Source organism: Salmo salar, unplaced genomic scaffold (genome assembly GCF_905237065.1).
Source record: "Salmo salar unplaced genomic scaffold, Ssal_v3.1, whole genome shotgun sequence".
Classification (NCBI taxonomy): domain Eukaryota; kingdom Metazoa; phylum Chordata; class Actinopteri; order Salmoniformes; family Salmonidae; genus Salmo; species Salmo salar.
In genome coordinates, this window is record NW_025548272.1 from 257,501 (window position 1) to 281,686 (window position 24,186).

At 48.4% G+C, this 24,186-nt stretch overlaps 1 protein-coding gene across 6 annotated transcripts in view; it reads left to right on the forward strand.

Moving 5' to 3' along the window:
• Positions 1–23,791, forward strand: part of LOC106600193 (14-3-3 protein beta/alpha-A) — a 31,315-nt gene extending 7,524 nt beyond the window's left edge. Inside the window, exons 3-8 of one of the 6 annotated variants that reach the window (XR_006763426.1) lie at positions 6,627–6,750; positions 10,366–10,529; positions 18,309–18,404; positions 19,996–20,346; positions 20,398–20,557; positions 20,718–23,791. Coding sequence is in view for 1 of the 6 variants with exons in the window: in XM_045712140.1 (XP_045568096.1) it covers positions 6,627–6,750; positions 10,366–10,529; positions 18,309–18,404; positions 19,996–20,052 (441 nt within the window). In the remaining 5 variants the exon portion in view is untranslated. Of the gene's footprint in view, positions 1–6,626; positions 6,751–10,365; positions 10,530–18,308; positions 18,405–19,995 lie in introns of all 6 variants that reach the window. The other 5 variants (XR_006763424.1, XR_006763425.1, XR_006763427.1 and 2 more) reach the window with 5 other exon arrangements.
• The last annotated feature ends 395 nt before the right edge of the window (positions 23,792–24,186 follow it).

Here is a 24,186-nt window from a genome sequence, read left to right on the forward strand (position 1 = left end):
CTCTCTCCCTCCCTCCCCTCTCTCCCTCCCTCCCTCCCCTCCTGAAAGGATTGAGGTGTTCCTGCCTGCCTGGTCTTAGCCCTGGTCTGATAGTAATCAGCTCAGTGTAATTAGCTGTTAGCCAGTACCCAGGGCCTCATTCAGCTCGTTAGGCCATTTCTCACCTGTCTGTCCCGTTGTAGAGACACTCTGAGAGGGACAGGTGTCTCAGGTGAGAGAGAGAGAGAGATTGACATATCCCCTGGGTGAGAGAGAAAGAGACATATCCCCTGGGTGAGAGAGAGAGAGAGACATATCCCCTGGGTGAGAGAGAGAGAGAGACATATCCCCTGGGTGAGAGAGAGAGAGAGAGAGACATATCCCCTGGGTGAGGAGAGAGAGAGACATATCCCCTGGGTGAGAGAGAGAGAGAGACATATCCCCTGGGTGAGAGAGAGAGAGAGACATATCCCCTGGGTGAGAGAGAGAGAGAGACATATCCCCTGGGTGAGAGAGAGAGAGAGACATATCCCCTGGGTGAGAGAGAGAGAGAGAGACATCCCCTGGGTGAGAGAGAGAGAGAGAGACACATCCCCTGGGTGAGAGAGAGAGAGAGAGACATCCCCTGGGTGAGAGAGAGAGAGAGAGAGACATCCCCTGGGTGAGAGAGAGAGAGAGAGACATCCCCTGGGTGAGAGAGAGAGAGAGAGACATCCCCTGGGTGAGAGAGAGAGAGAGAGAGAGACATCCCCTGGGTGAGAGAGAGAGAGAGAGAGAGACAACCCCTGGGTGAGAGAGAGAGAGAGAGAGAGACATCCCCTGGGTGAGAGAGAGAGAGAGAGAGAGACATCCCCTGGGTGAGAGAGAGAGAGAGAGAGACATCCCCAGGGTGAGAGAGAGAGAGAGAGAGAGACATCCCCTGGGTGAGAGAGAGAGAGAGAGAGAGACATCCCCTGGGTGAGAGAGAGAGAGAGAGAGAGACATCCCCTGGGTGAGAGAGAGAGAGAGAGAGAGACATCCCCTGGGTGAGAGAGAGAGAGAGAGAGACATCCCCTGGGTGAGAGAGAGAGAGAGAGAGACATCCCCTGGGTGAGAGAGAGAGAGAGAGAGACATCCCCTGGGTGAGAGAGAGAGAGAGAGAGACATCCCCTGGGTGAGAGAGAGAGAGAGAGAGAGACATCCCCTGGGTGAGGAGAGAGAGAGAGAGAGACATCCCCTGGGTGAGAGAGAGAGAGAGAGAGGACATCCCCTGGGTGAGAGAGAGAGAGAGAGAGACATCCCCTGGGTGAGAGAGAGAGAGAGAGAGACATCCCCTGGGTGAGAGAGAGAAAGACATCCCTGGGTGAGGAGAGAGAGAGAGAGACATCCCCTGGGTGAGAGAGAGAGAGAGAGAGAGACATCCCCTGGGTGAGAGAGAGAGAGAGAGAGAGACATCCCCTGGGTGAGAGAGAGAGAGAGAGAGACATCCCCTGGGTGAGAGAGAGAGAGAGAGAGAGACATCCCCTGGGTGAGAGAGAGAGAGAGAGAGACATCCCCTGGGTGAGAGAGAGAGAGAGAGAGACATCCCCTGGGTGAGAGAGAGAGAGAGAGAGAGACATCCCCTGGGTGAGAGAGAGAGAGAGAGAGACATCCCCTGGGTGAGAGAGAGAGAGAGAGAGACATCCCCTGGGTGAGAGAGAGAGAGAGAGAGACATCCCCTGGGTGAGGAGAGAGAGAGAGAGAGACATCCCCTGGGTGAGAGAGAGAGAGAGAGAGACATCCCCTGGGTGAGAGAGAGAGAGAGAGAGACATCCCCTGGGTGAGAGAGGAGAGAGAGAGAGACATCCCCTGGGTGAGAGAGAGAGAGAGAGACATCCCCTGGGTGAGAGAGAGAGAGAGAGACATCCCTGGGTGAGAGAGAGAGAGAGAGACATCCCCTGGGTGAGAGAGAGAGAGAGAGACATCCCCTGGGTGAGAGAGAGAGAGAGACATCCCCTGGGTGAGAGAGAGAGAGAGACATCCCCTGGGTGAGAGAGAGAGAGAGACATCCCCTGGGTGAGAGAGAGAGAGAGACATCCCCTGGGTGAGAGAGAGAGAGAGACATCCCCTGGGTGAGAGAGAGAGAGAGACATCCCCTGGGTGAGAGAGAGAGAGAGACATCCCCTGGGTGAGAGAGAGAGAGAGACATCCCCTGGGTGAGAGAGAGAGAGAGACATCCCCTGGGTGAGAGAGAGAGAGAGACATCCCCTGGGTGAGAGAGAGAGAGAGACATCCCCTGGGTGAGAGAGAGAGAGAGACATCCCCTGGGTGAGAGAGAGAGAGAGACATCCCCTGGGTGAGAGAGAGAGAGAGACATCCCCTGGGTGAGAGAGAGAGAGAGACATCCCCTGGGTGAGAGAGAGAGAGAGACATCCCCTGGGTGAGAGAGAGAGAGAGACATCCCCTGGGTGAGAGAGAGAGAGAGACATCCCCTGGGTGAGAGAGAGAGAGAGACATCCCCTGGGTGAGAGAGAGAGAGAGACATCCCCTGGGTGAGAGAGAGAGAGAGACATCCCCTGGGTGAGAGAGAGAGAGAGACATCCCCTGGGTGAGAGAGAGAGAGAGACATCCCCTGGGTGAGAGAGAGAGAGACATCCCCTGGGTGAGAGAGAGAGAGAGACATCCCCTGGGTGAGAGAGAGAGAGAGACATCCCCTGGGTGAGGAGAGAGAGAGAGACATCCCCTGGGTGAGAGAGAGAGAGAGACATCCCCTGGGTGAGAGAGAGAGAGAGACATCCCCTGGGTGAGAGAGAGAGAGAGACATCCCCTGGGTGAGAGAGAGAGAGAGACATCCCCTGGGTGAGAGAGAGAGAGAGACATCCCCTGGGTGAGAGAGAGAGAGAGACATCCCCTGGGTGAGAGAGAGAGAGAGACATCCCCTGGGTGAGAGAGAGAGAGAGACATCCCCTGGGTGAGAGAGAGAGAGAGACATCCCCTGGGTGAGAGAGAGAGAGAGACATCCCCTGGGTGAGAGAGAGAGAGAGACATCCCCTGGGTGAGAGAGAGAGAGAGACATCCCCTGGGTGAGAGAGAGAGAGAGACATCCCCTGGGTGAGAGAGAGAGAGAGACATCCCCTGGGTGAGAGAGAGAGAGAGACATCCCCTGGGTGAGAGAGAGAGAGAGACATCCCCTGGGTGAGAGAGAGAGAGAGACATCCCCTGGGTGAGAGAGAGAGAGAGACATCCCCTGGGTGAGAGAGAGAGAGAGACATCCCCTGGGTAGAGAGAGAGAGAGACATCCCCTGGGTGAGAGAGAGAGAGAGACATCCCCTGGGTGAGAGAGAGAGAGAGACATCCCCTGGGTGAGAGAGAGAGAGAGACATCCCCTGGGTGAGAGAGAGAGAGAGACATCCCCTGGGTGAGAGAGAGAGAGAGACATCCCCTGGGTGAGAGAGAGAGAGAGACATCCCCTGGGTGAGAGAGAGAGAGAGACATCCCCTGGGTGAGAGAGAGAGAGAGAGAGACATCCCCTGGGTGAGAGAGAGAGAGAGAGACATCCCCTGGGTGAGAGAGAGAGAGAGAGACATCCCCTGGGTGAGAGAGAGAGAGAGACATCCCCTGGGTGAGAGAGAGAGAGAGAGACATCCCCTGGGTGAGAGAGAGAGAGAGAGACATCCCCTGGGTGAGAGAGAGAGAGAGAGACATCCCCTGGGTGAGAGAGAGAGAGAGAGACATCCCCTGGGTGAGAGAGAGAGAGAGAGACATCCCCTGGGTGAGAGAGAGAGAGAGAGACATCCCCTGGGTGAGAGAGAGAGAGAGAGACATCCCCTGGGTGAGAGAGAGAGAGACATCCCCTGGGTGAGAGAGAGAGAGAGACATCCCCTGGGTGAGAGAGAGAGAGAGACATCCCCTGGGTGAGAGAGAGAGAGAGACATCCCCTGGGTGAGAGAGAGAGAGAGAGACATCCCCTGGGTGAGAGAGAGAGAGAGAGACATCCCCTGGGTGAGAGAGAGAGAGAGAGAGACATCCCCTGGGTGAGAGAGAGAGAGAGAGAGAGACATCCCCTGGGTGAGAGAGACATCCCCTGGGTGAGAGAGACATCCCCTGGGTGAGAGAGACATCCCCTGGGTGAGAGAGACATCCCCTGGGTGAGAGAGAGAGAGAGACATCCCCTGGGTGAGAGAGAGAGAGAGACATCCCCTGGGTGAGAGAGAGAGAGAGAGACATCCCCTGGGTGAGAGAGAGAGAGAGACATCCCCTGGGTGAGAGAGAGAGAGAGAGAGAGAGACATCCCCTGGGTGAGAGAGAGAGAGAGAGAGAGAGAGAGACATCCCCTGGGTGAGAGAGAGAGAGAGAGACATCCCCTGGGTGAGAGAGACATCCCCTGGGTGAGAGAGAGAGAGAGACATCCCCTGGGTGAGAGAGAGAGAGAGAGAGAGAGACATCCCCTGGGTGAGAGAGAGAGAGAGAGAGAGACATCCCCTGGGTGAGAGAGAGGGAGAGAGACACCCCCTGGGTGGGTGAGAGGGAGAGAGACACCCCCTGGGTGGGTGAGAGGGAGAGAGACACCCCCTGGGTGGGTGAGAGGGAGAGAGACACCCCCTGGGTGGGTGAGAGGGAGAGAGACACCCCCTGGGTGGGTGAGAGGGAGAGAGAGACATCAAGCTTTGATTTTAATCAGCTGTGTAGTGCCAGGGCAAAAACCAGGGGATGTCTCTCTCTCTCACCCAGGGGATGTCTCTCTCTCTCACCCAGGGGGGGTCCAAGGACCGGGTTCAGTCAGTCGGGTGGTTCAGGGCATTACCCAGAACCATGTTCTGGAGGACCCGGGTGGTTCGGGGCATTACCCGGGTGGTTCAGGGCATTACCCTGGAACCATGTTCTGGAGGACCCGGGTGGTTCGGGGCATTACCCGGGTGGTTCGGGCATTACCCTGGAACCATGTTCTGGAGGACCCGGGTGGTTCGGGGCATTACCCGGGTGGTTCGGGGCATTACCCTGGAACCATGTTCTGGAGGAGCTGGGTGGTTCGGGGCATTACCCGGGTGGTTCGGGGCATTACCCGAGTGGTTCGGGGCATTACCCGAGTGGTTCGGGGCATTACCCGGGTGGTTCGGGGCATTACCCGGGTTACTGCCAAAGGTGCTTCAACAAAGTACTGAGTAAAGGTCTGAATACTGATGTCATTGGAACATTTCTGGTTTTTTTATATTTTTAATTTTCACAAATGTCTAAACCCGTTTTTGCTTTGTCCTAATGGAGTATTGTGTATTGATTGATGCATTTAAAAATTAAAAATAAACATTTTTGAATGAGGCTCTAACGTAACAACGTGGAAAAACGTCAAGGGGTCTGAATACTTTATGAAAGCACTGTATGTAGAATATAAACTACAACTCCCTACTACTACATCACACGGCTGGAAACTACAACTCCCTACTACTACTACATCACACAGCTGGAAACTACAACTCCCTACTACTACTACATCACACGGCTGGAAACTACAACTCCCTACTACTACTACATCACACGGCTGGAAACTACAACTCCCTACTACTACATCACACAGCTGGAAACTACAACTCCCTACTACTACATCACACAGCTGGAAACTACAACTCCCTACTACTACATCACACGGCTGGAAACTACAACTCCCTACTACTACTACATCACACGGCTGGAAACTACAACTCCCTACTACTACATCACACGGCTGGAAACTACAACTCCCTACTACTACTACATCACACAGCTGGAAACTACAACTCCCTACTACTACTACATCACACGGCTGGAAACTACAACTCCCTACTACTACTACATCACACGGCTGGAAACTACAACTCCCTACTACTACATCACACAGCTGGAAACTACAACTCCCTACTACTACTACATCACACAGCTGGAAACTACAACTCCCTACTACTACTACATCACACGGCTGGAAACTACAACTCCCTACTACTACATCATCACACGACTAGACGTGATTTATTTGTAGAGGAACTGGTGCTGAGGGTCTAGACCTGCCTGCAGCAGAGCTACATTATGAGGATGCTGTAGACTAGAGAACCATTCACATGGAAATAACTGTGTTTATTTGCATATTTCTAACAAACTTGTCTTCCCTGTGTCTGTCTCTCTGTCTGTCTCTCTCTCTGTCTCTCTCTCTGTCTGTCTCTGTCCGTCTGTCTCTCTCTCTCTCTCTCTGTGTCTCTCTCTCTCTCTCTGTGTCTCTCTCTCTCTCTCTCTCTGTGTCTCTCTCTCTCTCTCTCTGTGTCTCTCTCTCTCTCTCTCTCTGTGTGTCTCTCTCTCTGTGTCTCTCTCTCTGTGTGTCTCTCTCTCTGTGTCTCTCTCTCTGTGTCTCTCTCTCTCTGTGTCTCTCTCTCTCTGTGTCTCTCTCTCTCTGTGTCTCTCTCTCTCTGTGTCTCTCTCTCTCTGTGTCTCTCTCTCTCTCTGTGTCTCTCTCTGTGTCTCTCTCTGTGTCTCTCTCTCTGTGTCTCTCTCTCTGTCTGTCTGTCTGTCTGTCTGTCTGTCTGTCTGTCTGTCTGTCTGTCTGTCTGTCTGTCTCTCTCTCTCTGTGTCTCTCTCTCTGTGTCTCTGTCTCTCTGTGTCTGTCTCTCTGTCTGTCTCTGTCTCTCTGTGTGTCTCTGTCTCTCTCTCTGTCTCTCTCTCTACAGGGTCTTCTGAACCAGTTCCTCATCCCCAATGCTACTCCGGCCGAGAGCAAAGTGTTCTATTTGAAAATGAAAGGAGATTACTACCGTTACTTAGCGGAGGTGGCGATGGGAGAGGAGAAAGCCGGTAAGCCCTTGGGATGAGTCCCTTTTGTGTTTAGCCAACCAGGTGTGTGTGTTGAGGAGCAGGTCGTCAGGTGTGTCATCCACACCTCTGGAGGTAGACGTTTTGACATCAACCTTTTCTGACGTAATGGATAACCGATGTCTACTTTTTTAAATTAAATTTTATTTTGGGGGGGGAGGGCTATGTGACAGTCTGTTAGGAATCAGTGGGACAGTACTTTAGACAGTGTTTCAGTCCTGAAGGATGTATGGGGGGGGGTTGAATTGATGGAAATGAATTGAAGTGAGGTGAAACACATTTTTTTTTTTTGGTATGATCTTCTGTCTTAGGAAAATAACAATCGTTGTAGTCGTTGTCACGCCGTCGAAACAGGATCCTTCAATATCTGGGGGGGGGGGGAAACACACAAACCAGCTTAAACACACTGCAAATGAATGTCAATGCATTTTATTTATTAAGTGTCTTTTTGTGGACAGCTGATCACACAATGGTAGAGTTGTCGTGCCTCCTTCTCATTGGTAAAGTGAATTAAATAGTTGAATTCAGGGCCTGCTGAGGGGCACAGGGGTTGGGTACCACGAAATGGGGGGGGGGGTTAAAAAACAACATTTTAATAACGTTTAACCTCTTACATCTAGACGAACACCTGCTCCAATATCCAATGATAGGGTGTGGCGCGAATTACAAATTCCTCAAAAAATACAAAAAACATCAATTTTTCAAACATATGACTATTTTACAGCATTTTAAAGATAAGACTCTCCTTTATCTAACCACATTGTCCGATTTCAAAAAGGCTTTACAGCGAAAGCAAAACATTAGATTATGTCAGCAGAGTACCCAGCCAGAAATAATCAGACACCCATTTTTCAAGCTAGCATATAATGTCACAAAAAACCAAAACCACAGCTAAATGTAGCACTAACCTTTGATGATCTTCATCAGATGACAACCCTAGGACATTATGTTATACAATACATGCATGTTTTGTTCAATCACGTTCATATTTATATCAAAAACCAGCTTTTTACATTAGCATGTGACGTTCAGAACTAGCATACCCCCCGCAAACCTCCGGTGAATTTACTAAATTACTCACGATAAACGTTCATAACAATTATTTTAAGAATTATAGATACAGAACTCCTCTATGCAATCGAGGTGTCCGATTTTAAAATAGCTTTTCGGTGAAAGCACATTTTGCAATATTCTGAGTAGATAGCCCAGCCATCACGGCTAGCTATTTTGACCCCCACCAAGTTTAGCCCTGACCAAACTCCGATTTACTATTAGAAAAATTGGATTACCTTTGGTGTTCTTCGTCAGAATGCACTCCCAGGACTTCTACTTCAATAACAAATGTTGGTTTGGTCCCAAATAATCCATTGTTATATCCAAACAGCGGCATTTTGTTCGATGCGTTCAAGACACTATCCGAAAGGGTAAAGAAGGGTGACGAGCACGACGCATTTTGTGACAAAAAATTCTAAATATTCCATTACCGTACTTGAAGCATGTCAACCGCTGTTTAAAATCAATTTTTATGCAATTTTTCTCGTAAAAAAAAAGCTAAAATATTCCGACCGGGAAAGCGTGTATACGTACAAAGAGAGAGAAAATAAAAGCATGGGATCCCCTCGTGCACGAGCCTGAGTCTCACAGTACTGTGACCAGCCACTATCCAAACGCGCTAATGTTTTTCAGCCAGGGCCTGCAAAGCCACGATTCAGCTTTTTGCCGCCTTCTGAGAGCCCATGGGAGCCGTAGGAAGTGTCACGTAACAGCAGAGATCCTCTGTAATGGATAGAGATAATCAAGAAGGCCAAGAAATGGTCAGACAGGGCACTTCCTGTATGGAATCGTCTCAGGTTTTGGCCTGCCATATGAGTTCTGTTATACTCACAGACACCATTCAAACAGTTTTAGAAACTTTGGAGTGTTTTCTATCCAAAGCGAATAATTATATGCATATTCTAGTTTCTGGGCAGGAGTAATAATCAGATTAAATCGGGTACGTTTTTTTTTTTATCCGGCCGTGAAAATACTGCCCCCTAGCCATAACAGGTTAACATAATTCCACAGCTAGCCGCTTCTCCACCATTCATGAAATGATTGTTTCAGATGGCTGGGTAACAGCTAGCAGTGTAGTTGTGGAGTGGTAACAGCTAGCAGTGTAGCTGTGGAGTGGTAACGGCTAGCGGTGTAGTTGTGGAGTGGTAACGGCTAGCGGTGTAGTTGTGGAGTGGTAACGGCTAGCGGTGTAGTTGTGGAGTGGTAACGGCTAGCGGTGTAGTTGGAGTGGTAACGGCTAGCGGTGTAGTTGTGGAGTGGTAACGGCTAGCGGTGTAGTTGTGGAGTGGTAACGGCTAGCGGTGTAGTTGTGGAGTGGTAACGGCTAGCGGTGTAGTTGTGGAGTGGTAACGGCTAGCGGTGTAGTTGTGGAGTGGTAACGGCTAGCGGTGTAGTTGTGGAGTGGTAACGGCTAGCGGTGTAGTTGTGGAGTGGTAACGGCTAGCGGTGGAGTGGTAACGGCTAGCGGTGTAGTTGTGGAGTGGTATCGGCTTGCTGAGTGGTTCAGACGGCTGGGAGGCCAGTAGAGGCTGGTTCTAGTGACTGAAGGAAGCTGTGAGGGGAGGCTGGTTCTAGTGACTGAAGGAAGCTGTGAGGGGAGGCTGGTTCTAGTGACTGAAGGAAGCTGTGAGGGGAGGCTGGTTCTAGTGACTGAAGGAAGCTGTGAGGGGAGGCCAGTAGAGGCTGGTTCTAGTGACTGAAGGAAGCTGTGAGGGGAGGCTGGTTCTAGTGACTGAAGGAAGCTGTGAGGGAGGCTGGTTCTAGTGACTGAAGGAAGCTGTGAGGGGAGGCTGGTTCTAGTGACTGAAGGAAGCTGTGAGGGGAGGCTGGTTCTAGTGACTGAAGGAAGCTGTGAGGGGGAGGCTGGTTCTAGTGACTGAAGGAAGCTGTGAGGGGAGGCTGGTTCTAGTGACTGAAGGAAGCTGTGAGGGGAGGCTGGTTCTAGTGACTGAAGGAAGCTGTGAGGGGAGGCTGGTTCTAGTGACTGAAGGAAGCTGTGAGGGGGGGACCAGTAGAGGCTGGTTCTAGTGACTGAAGGAAGCTGTGAGGGGAGGCTGGTTCTAGTGACTGAAGGAAGCTGTGAGGGGGAGGACCAGTAGACGCTCGTCAGAGAGAGAGAACGTGTGAACAGGAAGTTGCAGCAGGGCTCAGTTCCTCTTAGTTGTCAGTCTGTTGCGTTGAGCTGCACAGTGGAAAGACATCGTCTCGTCTCCACCTCTGTGTAACTGGAACAGGAAATAGACCTGAACTTAATGCTCCTCGTAGGCCTACGGTCCCGTCCACCTTTACCACCACCATAACGTTATCGCTTTGACTCACTGGCTACAGACGTTACTTCCAGCCCACAACAGGCATCCATTTTTCTTTCTCTTTAGTTTTTTAAAGTTTTATAGTTTTTTTGAAGGGTGGAGTTATAATTTCTGATCTTAAAGACGGGAAAACTGTCTGAAATATTTATTCAGCAAAAAATGACTGTTGATGTGATGAATTTTATTTAAAATAGTATATTTCTAATCTTTCTCTCTCTCTCTCTCGTCTCTCCAGCCATCATCGGTAACTCCCAGGAGGCCTACAAGGATGCGTTTGAGATCAGCAAGAAGGACATGCAGCCCACCCATCCGATTCGTCTGGGTCTGGCTCTCAACTTCTCCGTCTTCTATTACGAGATCCTCAACTCCCCCGAGCAGGCCTGCAAACTGGCCAAGACGGTATGTGATTATCAGCCCCGTCCAAGATGGCCGCTCGATGATGGGCGGACAGTCCTGATAGGGCGGCGAGTCTCAGCTGGTGGGTCGCGAGGGTTGTTTTCAAACGGGCCGTGGGTGCCTGGGTTGGGATTGGAGTGACCCTGTGAAATGTGGGGTCGCTGCCGTAGGGACGCGGGGTCGCGGCCGTGGGGGCGCGGGGTCGCCGCCGTGGGGACGCGGGGTCGCCGCCGTGGGGACGCGGGGTCGCCGCCGTGGGGACGCGGGGTCGCCGCCGTGGGGACGCGGGGTCGCCGCCGTGGGGGCGCGGGGTCGCCGCCGTGGGGACGCGGGGTCGCCGCCGTGGGGGGCCTTTGTACTGGTACTCCTTGTTTATAGTCTCATTATTGTAAGTAAGCAGCTCACGGTAAAGTCTACACCTGTTGTATTCGGCGCATTTGACTGCTGCGGACACTGATTGGCTGAATACCCAGGGCGTGATTTGGTTGGTGGTGCTGAGCGATTAACCAATATTTCGTTACATTTCAATATTCAATATATTTTTTTAATTATATGAGCTCAATGCCACGTTGTAGTAGGGAGTTGTAGTTTCTCTAGAGATAAATCAGATCCAGCCTGAACTGTGTGATGTAGTAGGGAGTTGTAGTTTCTCTAGAGATAAATCAGATCCAGCCTGAACTGTGTGATGTAGTAGGGAGTTGTAGTTTCTCTAGAGATAAATCAGATCCAGACTGAACTGTGTGATGTAGTAGGGAGTTGTAGTTTCTCTAGAGATAAATCAGATCCAGCCTGAACTGTGTGATGTAGTAGGGAGTTGTAGTTTCTCTAGAGATAAATCAGATCCAGCCTGAACTGTGCGATGTAGTAGGGAGTTGTAGTTTCCAACAGGCCAGTATTATACATAGTTTAGCACATTAAAATGTGGTAATTAACTACAATGATAATAATCCATTGCGCATCCTATACTGAACAACAATAGAAACACAACATGTAAAGTGTCTGTCTCATGTTTCATGAGCTGAAATAAAAGATCCCAGAAATGTCCCATACGCACAAAAAGCTGATTTCTCTCTAATTTTGTGCACAAATTTGTTTACATCCCTGTTAGTATTTCTCCTTTGCCAAGATAATCCATCCACCTGACAGGTGTGGCATATCAAGAAGCTGATTAACTTCTCAGGGCTACGTGGACTAGCGTCCCACCTGCGGGACACAGCCAGTGAAATATCAGGGCGGCAAATTAAAAAAAAACGACAAAATGTCGTAATTAAACTTTCTCAAACATACAACTATTTTACACCATTTTAAAGATGCACTTCTCCTTGATGTAACCACATTGTCCGATTTTCAAAAAGGCTTTACAGCGAAAGCAAAACATTAGATTATGTTAGGAGAGTACACAGCCATTTTCCAAGCAAGGACATGTGTCAATAAAACCCAAAACCACAGCTAAATGCAGCACTAACCTTTTGATGATCTTCATCAGATGACACTCCTAGGACATCATGTTACACAATACATGTATGTTTTGTTCAATCCAAGTTCATATTTATATCCAAAAACGGCATTTTACATTGGCGCGTGATGTTAAGAAAATGTATTCCCACCAAAACTTCCGGTGAATGAGCACATCAATTTACAAAAATACTCATCGTAAACGTTGACAAAATATATAACAATTATTTAAAGAATTATAGATAGACTACTCCTGGATGCAACCGCTGTGTCAGATTTTAAAATAGCTTTCCGGAGAAAGCACATTTTTCAATATTCTGAGTACATAGCTCAGCCATCACAGCGAGCTATACAGACACCCGCCAAGTTCGGGGCAACCTAAACTCAGAATTACTATTAGAAATATTCTCTTACCTTTGCTGATCTTTGTCGGAATGCACTCCCAGGACTGCTACTTCCACAAGAAATGTTGTTTTTGTTTGAAAATAATCCATATTTATGTCCAAATACCTCCATTTTGTTCGTGCGTTCAGAGCACTATACAAAGGCATAACGCGCGAGCGCGGTACCAGAGACGGTGTAAATGTTCCATTACCGTACGTAGAAGCATGTCAAACGCTGTTTAAAATCAATCTTTATGGTATTTTTAACGTAAAATTGCGATAATATTCCAACCGGACAATAGCGTATTAATTCAAGGAGAAAAAGAAGGAACAGCGCGACTGCGCATATCCAATCCCTTTGTTGCCAGGCAGTCCACTCAGTAACTGAGCTCCTATTATCTGCCCAGTGACAGGAGAATGCTGAAACAACTTTCTGAAGGCTGTTGACAGCCAATGGAAGCCTTAGGAAGTGCAACGTAACCGAAAGGGACTAGAAAGAACTACAATTCTCAGATCCTCCACTTCCTGGTTGACTTTTTCTCAGGTTTTTGCCTGCCATATGAGTTCTGTTATACTCAGACACCATTCAAACAGTTTTAGAAACTTCAGAGTGTTTTCTATCCAAATCTACTAATAATATGTATATTCTAGTTTCTGGGCCAGAGTAGTAACCTGTTTTAAATTGGGTACGTTTTTCATCCGGCCGTGAAAATACTGCCCCCTAGCCCAGACAGGTTAAACGGCATGATCATTACACAGGTGCACCTTGTGCTGGGGGACAATAAAAGGCCACTCTAAAATGTGCAGTTTTGTCATAAAACACAATTTATGTTAATTTTTCTGCCACGTAGAAATGTTTCTACCAATGTCGTTTTAGAAAATGTTTGCATTACGTCCAATCGGCATCCCAACCCTCAGACCACGTGTAACCACGCCAGCCCAGGACCTCCACATCCTGCTTCTTCACCTCGGGGATCATCTGAGACCAGCCACCCGGACAGCTGATGAAACTCGGTGTTTACACAAACGAAGAATCTCTGCTCAAACGGTCAGAAACCGTCTCAGGGAAGCTCATCTGCGTTGCTCGTCGTCCTCACCAGGGTCTTGACCTGACTGCAGTTCGGCGTCGTAACCGACTCCAGTGGGGAAATGCTCACCTTTTGATGGCCACTGGCACGCTGGAGAAGTGTGCTCTTCACGGATTCATTCTGGTTTTAACTGTACCGGGCAGTACGGCGTTGTGTGGGGCGAGAGGTTTACTGATGTCAACATTGTGAACAGAGTGCCCCATGGTGGAGTTATGGTATGGACCAGGCGTAAGCTACGGACAACGAACACAATTGCATTTCATTGATGGCAATTTGACGAGATCCTGATGCCCCGTTGTCGTGCCATTCGTCCTCCTCCATCACCTCATGTTTCAGCGTGATAATCCACGGCCCCCCCATGTCACAAGGATCTGTACGCAATTCCTGGAAGCTGAAAATGTCCCAGTTCTTCCATGACCTGCATACTCACCAGACATGTCAGCCAACATTCCTCAGGCCACAATCAACAGCCTGATCAACTCTATGCGAAGGAGATGTGTCGCGCTGCATGAGGCAAATGGTGGTCACACCAGATACTGACTGGTTTTCTGATCCACGCCCCCTACCTCATTTTAAGGTATCTCTGACCAACAGATTCATATCTGTATTCCCAGTCATGTGAAATCCATAGATTAGGGCCTAGTGAATTGATTTCAATTGAGTGATTTCCTTTTAACGAACTTTACGAACTGTAACATCGTTGAAATTGGTTTTTTTTTTTATATATATTTTTGTTCAGTGTCCTTGTCTTTTTAAAACCTGCTGCAGAATAGACGGTCATGCACGATCATGAGGGGACGTAGAGGGTAGCTGTGGCTTCAAGGTATCTCTACCTGAAAATACATGATCGTGAGGGGACGTAGAGGGTAGCTGTGGCTTCAAGGTATCTCTACCTGAAAATACATGATCATGAGGGGACGTAGAGGGTAGCTGTGGCTTCAAGGTATCTCTACCTGAAAATACATGATCATGAGGGGACGTAGAGGGTAGCTGTGGCTTCAAGGTATCTCTACCTGAAAATACATGATCATGAGGGGATGTAGCTGTGGCTTCAAGGTATCTCTACCTGAAAATACATGATCATGAGGGGACGTAGCTGTGGCTTCAAGGTATCTCTACCTGAAAATACATGATCATGAGGGGACATAGCTGTGGCTTCAAGGTATCTCTACCTGAAAATACATGATCTACGTGATCGATTGTTGATAATCGGCCGTTTAAAAGTCTGCCTTATTTACTTTGGGGGGAAAACTACAAAATGGACGGCATTGGCAGCAGCTCTATAGAGACGAGATGATGACATGGAATAATAAAGTCTTCAAAGAAAAAAAAATGTAATATACACAACTGAAATATTCTTAAGTAATGTTGATAAGTGATAAGAAATAACAAATGGGCCGTCACCACCATACATGGGATTTTTATAAAATTGTTTTATTCTGTGTTACAGCATTCAATCCAAATAATCAAAACCGAAATAGAAAACGTGATTTAAATGTTTTTTTTGTTTTAAATTACAATGCAAACTGAACCGACCTCCCAAATGCACTAATCGCTCAGCACTAGTAGTTAGAATTGTCAGCAAAGCAGCATGACAGAAATATGAGGCCAAGTTTCCAAACTACCGATAGTTTCTTTTGAGAAGAGAGATGGATGTATATAAAGCGATCTGTGCATTTTGAACAACTGCATAAATACACCTATTTCACATGTCACGTGTCAAAAAGGCGAAAGACCAGTGCAGCGCATACTGCCGCCATTTTGAACAACTTAGACGATCCTGTTTAGAACGAGCAGCCAGCTCACGGACGAACGCAACCAGGGACAACGGTCGTCCCTAGTTACCACCGCTACAAAGTCGTTTTTTAAAGTTTCTCTTCTTAAAATGTGATTTTTAAACTTACCATTAACTACACTGTTAACCTTATGCTTAACCTTAAGACTAAAAAGACACATTTTTTGTTTTCATAGCTTTTTACGGTCTACACCATATTGACATTGTGGCTCTGGGGATAGCTAGCTAACGTAACGTCACAGAGCATTATCTAACTGGGGATAGCTAGCTAACTAACATAACAGAGCATTATCTAACTGGGGATAGCTAGCTAGCATAACATCACAGAGCATTATCTAACTGGGGATAGCTAGCTAACATAACGTCACAGAGCATTATCTAACTGGGGATAGCTAGCTAACTAACATAACAGAGCATTATCTAACTGGGGATAGCTAGCTAGCATAACATCACAGAGCATTATCTAACTGGGGATAGCTAGCTAGCATAACGTCACAGAGCATTATCTAACTGGGGATAGCTAGCTAACGTCACAGAGCATTATCTAACTGGGGATAGCTAGCATAAGAGCGTTATCTAACTGGGGATAGCTAGCTAACAACGTCACAGAGCATTATCTAACTGGGGATAGCTAGCTAGCGTAACGTCACAGAGCATTATCTAACTGGGGCTAGCTAGCTAGCTAACGTAACGTCACAGAGCATTATCTAACTGGGGACAGCTAGCATACCATAACAGAGCATTATCTAACTGGGGATAGCTAGCTAGCATAACGTCAGATCATTATCTAACTGGGGATAGCTAGCTAGCATAACGTCAGATCATTATCTAACTGGGGATAGCTAGCTAGCATTACGTCAGATCATTATCTAACTGGGGATAGCTAGCTAGCATAACGTCAGATCATTATCTAACTGGGGATAGCTAGCTAGCATAACGTCAGATCATTATCTAACTGGGGATAGCTAGCTAGCATAACGTCAGATCATTATCTAACTGGGGATAGCTAGCTAGCATAACGTCAGATCATTATCTAACTGGGGATAGCTAGCTAGCATAACGTCAGATCATTATCTAACTGGGGATAGCTAGCTAGCATAACGTCAGATCATTATCTAACTGGGGATAGCTAGCTAGCATAACGTCAGATCATTATCTAACTGGGGATAGCTAGCTAGCGTAACGTCAGATCATTATCTAACTGGGGATAGCTAGCTAGCGTAACGTCACAGATCATTATCTAACTGGGGATAGCTAGCTAGCGTAACGTACAGATCATTATCTAACTGGGGATAGCTAGCTAGCGTAACGTCACAGATCATTATCTAACTGGGGATAGCTAGCTAGCGTAACGTCCAGATCATTATCTAACTGGGGATAGCTAGCTAGCGTAACGTCACAGAGCATTATCTAACTGGGGATAGCTAGCTAGCGTAACGTCACAGATCATTATCTAACTGGGGATAGCTAGCTAGCGTAACGTCAGATCATTATCTAACTGGGGATAGCTAGCTAGCGTAACGTCAGATCATTATCTAACTGGGGATAGCTAGCTAGCGTAACGTCAGATCATTATCTAACTGGGGATAGCTAGCTAGCGTAACGTCACAGAGCATTATCTAACTGGGGATAGCTAGCTAGCGTAACGTCAGAGCATTATCTAACTGGGGATAGCTAGCTAGCGTAACGTCAGATCATTATCTAACTGGGGATAGCTAGCTAGCGTAACGTCACAGAGCATTATCTAACTGGGGATAGCTAGCTAGCGTAACGTCACAGAGCATTATCTAACTGGGGATAGCTAGCTAGCGTAACGTCACAGAGCATTATCTAACTGGGGATAGCTAGCTAGCGTAACGTCACAGAGCATTATCTAACTGGGGATAGCTAGCTAGCGTAACGTCACAGAGCATTATCTAACTGGGGATAGCTAGCTAGCGTAACGTCACAGAGCATTATCTAACTGGGGATAGCTAGCTAGCGTAACGTCACAGATCATTATCTAACTGGGGATAGCTAGCTAGCGTAACGTCACAGAGCATTATCTAACTGGGGATAGCTAGCTAGCGTAACGTCACAGAGCATTATCTAACTGGGGATAGCTAGCTAGCGTAACGTCACAGAGCATTATCTAACTGGGGATAGCTAGCTAGCGTAACGTCACAGAGCATTATCTAACTGGGGATAGCTAGCTAGCGTAACGTCACAGAGCATTATCTAACTGGGGATAGCTAGCTAGCGTAACGTCACAGAGCATTATCTAACTGGGGATAGCTAGCTAGCGTAACGTCACAGAGCATTATCTAACTGGGGATAGCTAGCTAGCGTAACGTCACAGAGCATTATCTAACTGGGGATAGCTAGCTAGCGTAACGTCACAGAGCATTATCTAACTGGGGATAGCTAGCTAGCGTAACGTCACAGAGCATTATCTAACTGGGGATAGCTAGCTAGCGTAACGTCACAGAGCATTATCTAACTGGGGATAGCTAGCTAGCGTAACGTCACAGAGCGTTATCTAACTGGGGATAGCTAGCTAGCGTAACGTCAGAGCATGATGCATCAGCCAGTTAACTTTCATTCTGAAATAACTTCATATTTCTGAGTTAGTCAGATATTAGTTCAGAAAGACTTGACATTGGTATGAGAGCTAACTAGCTGCTTATCAAAGGTAGATAACTGGTCTGTTTTAATTAATTTTTGTTGGTCAAATTAACCAAACTTTCTTAATGTTTCTCAAAATTACTGTAGCTGGCTAATTAATTTGATCGTGCTTTGTGAAGCACCCGGTTTTTGTCCACACGTTACCTACGGGCGAACCTGATGAAGGACATCGGGAAATGCTTTTTTTGGCCTATCAGAGGCGAGGGGAGAAGGTTCTAGCTAGCGTGTTCCCTCTGTCCTACCAAGTTTTAACGTCACGTGACCAAGTAACAGCGAGAGATTCCTTCCTCGCCAACTCCAAACCCAAACAACAATGTACAGTCATCAATATGAAATGAACAACAACACTGTGATTTAAAAAAAATATTTTTTAATGTTAACTTCTGTTCTCCTGCAGGCTTTCGATGACGCTATTGCAGAGCTGGATTCTCTGAGTGAAGACTCTTACAAAGACAGCACCTTGATCATGCAGCTACTGAGAGATAACTTGACAGTAAGTGTCATGTATTAAAATCCTACTTCCCTGCTGTCGCTGGGTTGACTTCATGATGTAGGAGAGTTACTGGTGTCTCCCTTTTTGGTCACATATTCCTGAGACAAAGGTAGAGAAGCGATGTAACCTGTGTTCCCGGTAGGAACAAATATGAAAATGTATGCACTCTGCTCACTACAGTAGTGAGTCTGCTAAATGACTCACTGCTGTAAGTGGCTCTGCTAAATGACTCACTGCTGTAAGTGGCTCTGCTAAATGACTCACTACAGTAGTGGCTCTGCTAAATGACTCACTGCTGTAAGTGGCTCTGCTAAATGACTCACTACTGTAGTGGCTCTGGATCAGAGAGTCTGCTAAATGACTCACTACTGTAAGTGGCTCTGCTAAATGACTCACTACTGTAGTGGCTCTGGATCAGAGAGTCTGCTAAATGACTCACTACTGTAGTGGCTCTGGATCAGAGAGTCTGCTAAATGACTCACTACTGTAGTGGTTCTGGATCAGAGAGTCTGCTAAATGACTCACTACTGTAGTGGCTCTGGATCAGAGAGTCTGCTAAATGACTCACTACTGTAGTGGTTCTGGATCAGAGAGTCTGCTAAATGACTCACTACTGTAGTGGCTCTGGATCAGAGAGTCTACTAAATGACTCACTACTGTAGTGGCTCTGGATCAGAGAGTCTGCTAAATGTGAATGTTGACCTACAGTGTCTTTTTGAACATGTTGTTAATCCCTGTCATCTCTGTCCTCTCTCTCATCCCTGTCCTCTCTGTCCTCTCTGTCATCCCTGTCCTCTCTGTCATCCCTGTCCTCTCTGTCATCCCTGTCCCCTCTCTCATCCCTGTCCCCTCTCTCATCCCTGTCCTCTCTCTCATCCCTGTCCTCTCTCTCATCCCTGTCCTCTCTCTCATCCCTGTCCTCTCTCTCATCCCTGTCCTCTCTCTCATCCCTGTCCTCTCGCTCATCCCTGTCCCCTCGCTCATCCCTGTCCCCTCGCTCATCCCTGTCCCCTCGCTCATCCCTGTCCCCTCTCTCATCCCTGTCCTCTCTCTCATCCCTGTCCCCTCTCTCATCCCTGTCCCCTCTCTCATCCCTGTCCCCTCGCTCATCCCTGTCCCCTCGCTCATCCCTGTCCCCTCGCTCATCCCTGTCCCCTCGCTCATCCCTGTCCCCTCGCTCATCCCTGTCCCCTCTGTCCTCTCTCTCATCCCTGTCCTCTCTCTCATCCCTGTCCCCTCTCTCATCCCTGTCCCCTCTCTCATCCCTGTCTCCCCTCTCTCATCCCTGTCTCCCCTCTCTCATCCCTGTCTCCCCTCTCTCATCTCTGTCTCCCCTCTCTCATCTCTGTCTCCCCTCTCTCATCTCTGTCTCCCCTCTCTCATCTCTGTCTCCCCTCTCTCATCTCTGTCTCCCCTCTCTCATCTCTGTCTCCCCTCTCTCATCTCTGTCTCCCCACTCGCTCATCTCTGTCTCCCCACTCGCTCATCTCTGTCTCCCCACTCGCTCATCTCTGTCTCCCCACTCGCTCATCTCTGTGTCCCCACTCGCTCATCTCTGTGTCCCCACTCGCTCATCTCTGTGTCCCTGTAGCTGTGGACCTCAGACAACCAGGGAGATGGAGAGGATGCTGAGGAGGGTCGAGACTGACCTGGTCCCTGTTCCCTGGTCTGTCTGTCTGTCTGACTGACTGTCATCATCCTCTACCTATCAACGCTGAGACAGACGGACTGACCGCCTCATCCCGCCCAACGCCTCTCTTTAGTTCTGTCTGTCACGTCGTCTCACACCTCCATACCTTTACTCTTCTCTCGGGAATCATTGTTGGGGTGGGGGTCTGCTTTCCAGGACTTGGTTGTGGGAGGGGTTTGGTGGGGACGTACAGTATGGTAGGTTGAGGTGAGGGTTGTGGGAGGGGTTTGGTGGGGACGTACAGTATGGTAGGTTGAGGTGAGGGTTGTGGGAGGGGTTTGGTGGGGACGTACAGTATGGTAGGTTGAGGTGAGGGACTTGTCTACTGAGTGTATAATTATTTGTGGGCGATGAATAGGGTCTTACATGCATGTTGAAGGGTGGGGGGGGAAAGCTCTTAACTCAGGCAATGTGGCAAGTTCAGGTTGTGAATTAACCTGGTCGACTCACCACCTGTGTTCAGGTAGTGAATTAACCTGGTCGACTCACCACCTGTGTTCAGGTTGGGAATATTAACCTAGTCGACTCACCACCTGTGTTCAGGTAGTGAATTAACCTGGTCGACTCACCACCTGTGTTCAGGTTGGGAATATTAACCTGGTCGACTCACCACCTGTGTTCAGGTAGTGAATTAACCTGGTCGACTCACCACCTGTGTTCAGGTTGGGAATATTAACCTAGTCGACTCACCACCTGTGTTCAGGTAGTGAATTAACCTGGTCGACTCACCACCTGTGTTCAGGTTGGGAATATTAACCTGGTCGACTCACCACCTGTGTTCAGGTAGTGAATTAACCTGGTCGACTCACCACCTGTGTTCAGGTTGGGAATATTAACCTGGTCGACTCACCACCTGTGTTCAGGTTGGGAATATTAACCTGGTCGACTCACCACCTGTGTTCAGGTAGTGAATTGGCCTGGTCGACTCACCACCTGTCTTCAGGTAGTGAATTGGCCTGGTCGACTCACCACCTGTGTTCAGGTAGTGAATTGGCCTGGTCGACTCACCACCTGTGTTCAGGTTGGGAATATTAACCTGGTCGACTCACCACCTGTGTTCAGGTAGTGAATTGGCCTGGTCGACTCACCACCTGTCTTCAGGTAGTGAATTGGCCTGGTCGACTCACCACCTGTGTTCAGGTAGTGAATTGGCCTGGTCGACTCACCACCTGTGTTCAGGTTGGGAATATTAACCTGGTCGACTCACCACCTGTGTTCAGGTAGTGAATTGGCCTGGTCGACTCACCACCTGTCTTCAGGTAGTGAATTGGCCTGGTCGACTCACCACCTGTGTTCAGGTAGTGAATTAACCTGGTCGACTCACCACCTGTGTTCAGGTTGGGAATATTAACCTGGTCGACTCACCACCTGTGTTCAGGTAGTGAATTGGCCTGGTCGACTCACCACCTGTCTTCAGGTAGTGAATTGGCCTGGTCGACTCACCACCTGTGTTCAGGTAGTGAATTGGCCTGGTCGACTCACCACCTGTGTTCAGGTAGTGAATTGGCCTGGTCGACTCACCACCTGTGTTCAGGTAGTGAATTGGCCTGGTCGACTCACCACCTGTGTTCAGGTAGTGAATTGGCCTGGTCGACTCACCACCTGTGTTCAGGTAGTGAATTGGCCTGGTCGACTCACCACCTGTGTTCAGGTAGTGAATTGGCCTGGTCGACTCACCACCTGTGTTCAGGTAGTGAATTGGCCTGGTCGACTCACCACCTGTGTTCAGGCAGTGAATTGGCCTGGTCGACTCACCACCTGTGTTCAGGTAGTGAATTGGCCTGGTCGACTCACCACCTGTGTTCAGGTAGTGAATTGGCCTGGTCGACTCACCACCTGTGTTCAGGTAGTGAATTAACCTGGTCGACTCACCACCTGTGTTCAGGTAGTGAATTGGCCTGGTCGACTCACCACCTGTGTTCAGGTAGTGAATTGGCCTGGTCGACTCACCACCTGTGTTCAGGTAGTGAATTAGCCTGGTCGACTCACCACCTGTGTTCAGGTAGTGAATTGGCCTGGTCGACTCACCACCTGTGTTCAGGTAGTGAATTGGCCTGGTCGACTCACCACCTGTGTTCAGGTAGTGAATTGGCCTGGTCGACTCACCACCTGTGTTCAGGTAGTGAATTGGCCTGGTCGACTCACCACCTGTGTTCAGGTAGTGAATTGGCCTGGTCGACTCACCACCTGTGTTCAGGTAGTGAATTGGCCTGGTCGACTCACCACCTGTGTTCAGGTAGTGAATTGGCCTGGTCGACTCACCACCTGTGTTCAGGTAGTGAATTGGCCTGGTCGACTCACCACCTGTGTTCAGGTTGTGAATTGGCCTGGTCGACTCACCACCTGTGTTCAGGTTGTGAATTGGCCTGGTCGACTCACCACCTGTGTTCAGGTAGTGAATTGGCCTGGTCGACTCACCACCTGTGTTCAGGTTGTAAATTGGCCTGGTCGACTCACCACCTGTGTTCAGGTAGTGAATTGGCCTGGTCGACTCACCACCTGTGTTCAGGTAGTGAATTGGCCTGGTCGACTCACCACCTGTGTTCAGGTAGTGAATTGGCCTGGTCGACTCACCACCTGTCTTCAGGTAGTGAATTGGCCTGGTCGACTCACCACCTGTGTTCAGGTAGTGAATTGGCCTGGTCGACTCACCACCTGTCTTCAGGTAGTGAATTGGCCTGGTCGACTCACCACCTGTGTTCAGGTAGTGAATTGGCCTGGTCGACTCACCACCTGTGTTCAGGTAGTGAATTGGCCTGGTCGACTCACCACCTGTCTTCAGGTAGTGAATTGGCCTGGTCGACTCACCACCTGTGTTCAGGTAGTGAATTGGCCTGGTCGACTCACCACCTGTCTTCAGGTAGTGAATTGGCCTGGTCGACTCACCACCTGTGTTCAGGGTAATGATCTTGTGCTTGACAACATTGCTTGATTCATTTTGTGGTTCGACATCAGTCTCTCCTGATTGGAGGAGGCAGCAGCGAGCGGTTTTAGTCTGTAGCCAGGCGACTGGCGGCAGGAGCATTAGGTGATCGTCCTGAGGCGTCTTATCGATTTTTGGTGGGGTTGTTGTGTTTGCTCCCTAAATAGCACCCTAATTCCCTATATAGTACACTACTTTTAGACCAGGACCCTATGGGCCGTGGCCTAACACCTGTGCACTATATATAGGGGGGGGGGGATAGGGTTCTGTTTGAGAGGAAACCTTGGATAGAAATGTTACATTCCATAAACTGTCACTAGACTGCACCAGCTTCTTATTCTTCAGTTTGACTGACCTGCTAACGTCATTTGTATTTCTGTGTCAATTAGGAGGTATGGGGGGGGTTGGAAGTCTAGAACAAAGGACACTCCTAATACTTGGACTGTTTTAAACCAGCAGAGCAGGAAGAATTTCCCCATGTACTTATCTAGTTTTTTGGCTTTTTCTCTCTTCCAGTTAAAAGGTTTTTTTATTTTCATTTAATGTTTTATTTTGATACTTGTGGTTAAGAACTAGTTAACGGGGAGAAAGGGGAGGTGGTTGGTTTTGGGCTGGCTGTCTGGCTGTCTGGCTGTCTGGCTGGCTGTCTGGCTGTCTGTCTGTCTTTGTCCATGTCCTTTTTGGAATTTTCATACGAAACACCCAAGCATAACTGTTTATCTGGAGGGAAATGTTATTTCATGTATGTGGAATTAAAAAGATAATTTAAAAGTATTTTTTTTTTTTATGTTGTCCGATCTGAATTATTTTAGCTCTCCATTTTTTTTTAATATTTTTTTTTTCCCTCCTCACACCTTTTGGTAAGAAATCACAAATCTGGCAACTCCGTGACCCAATCTATCGGTCCCGTGATTAATCCAGAGTGTGTAATGAAGGGGGTCTTCATACTGCAAACAGTCCAGGTTGGCTGGTTCACACAAACAAAACACTGTATTTCCTTTAGGAAACAAGGCTATTGGTTGGAACTACTGTTCTCTCTGAATCACTCGCGTCTGGAGTCGTCCTGTTATAGACTGAATATACCAAACATTAACAACAACCTCCCCCTCACACACACACACACTCACACAAGGTGTCGACAGCATTCCACATGTTGACTTAAATGCTTC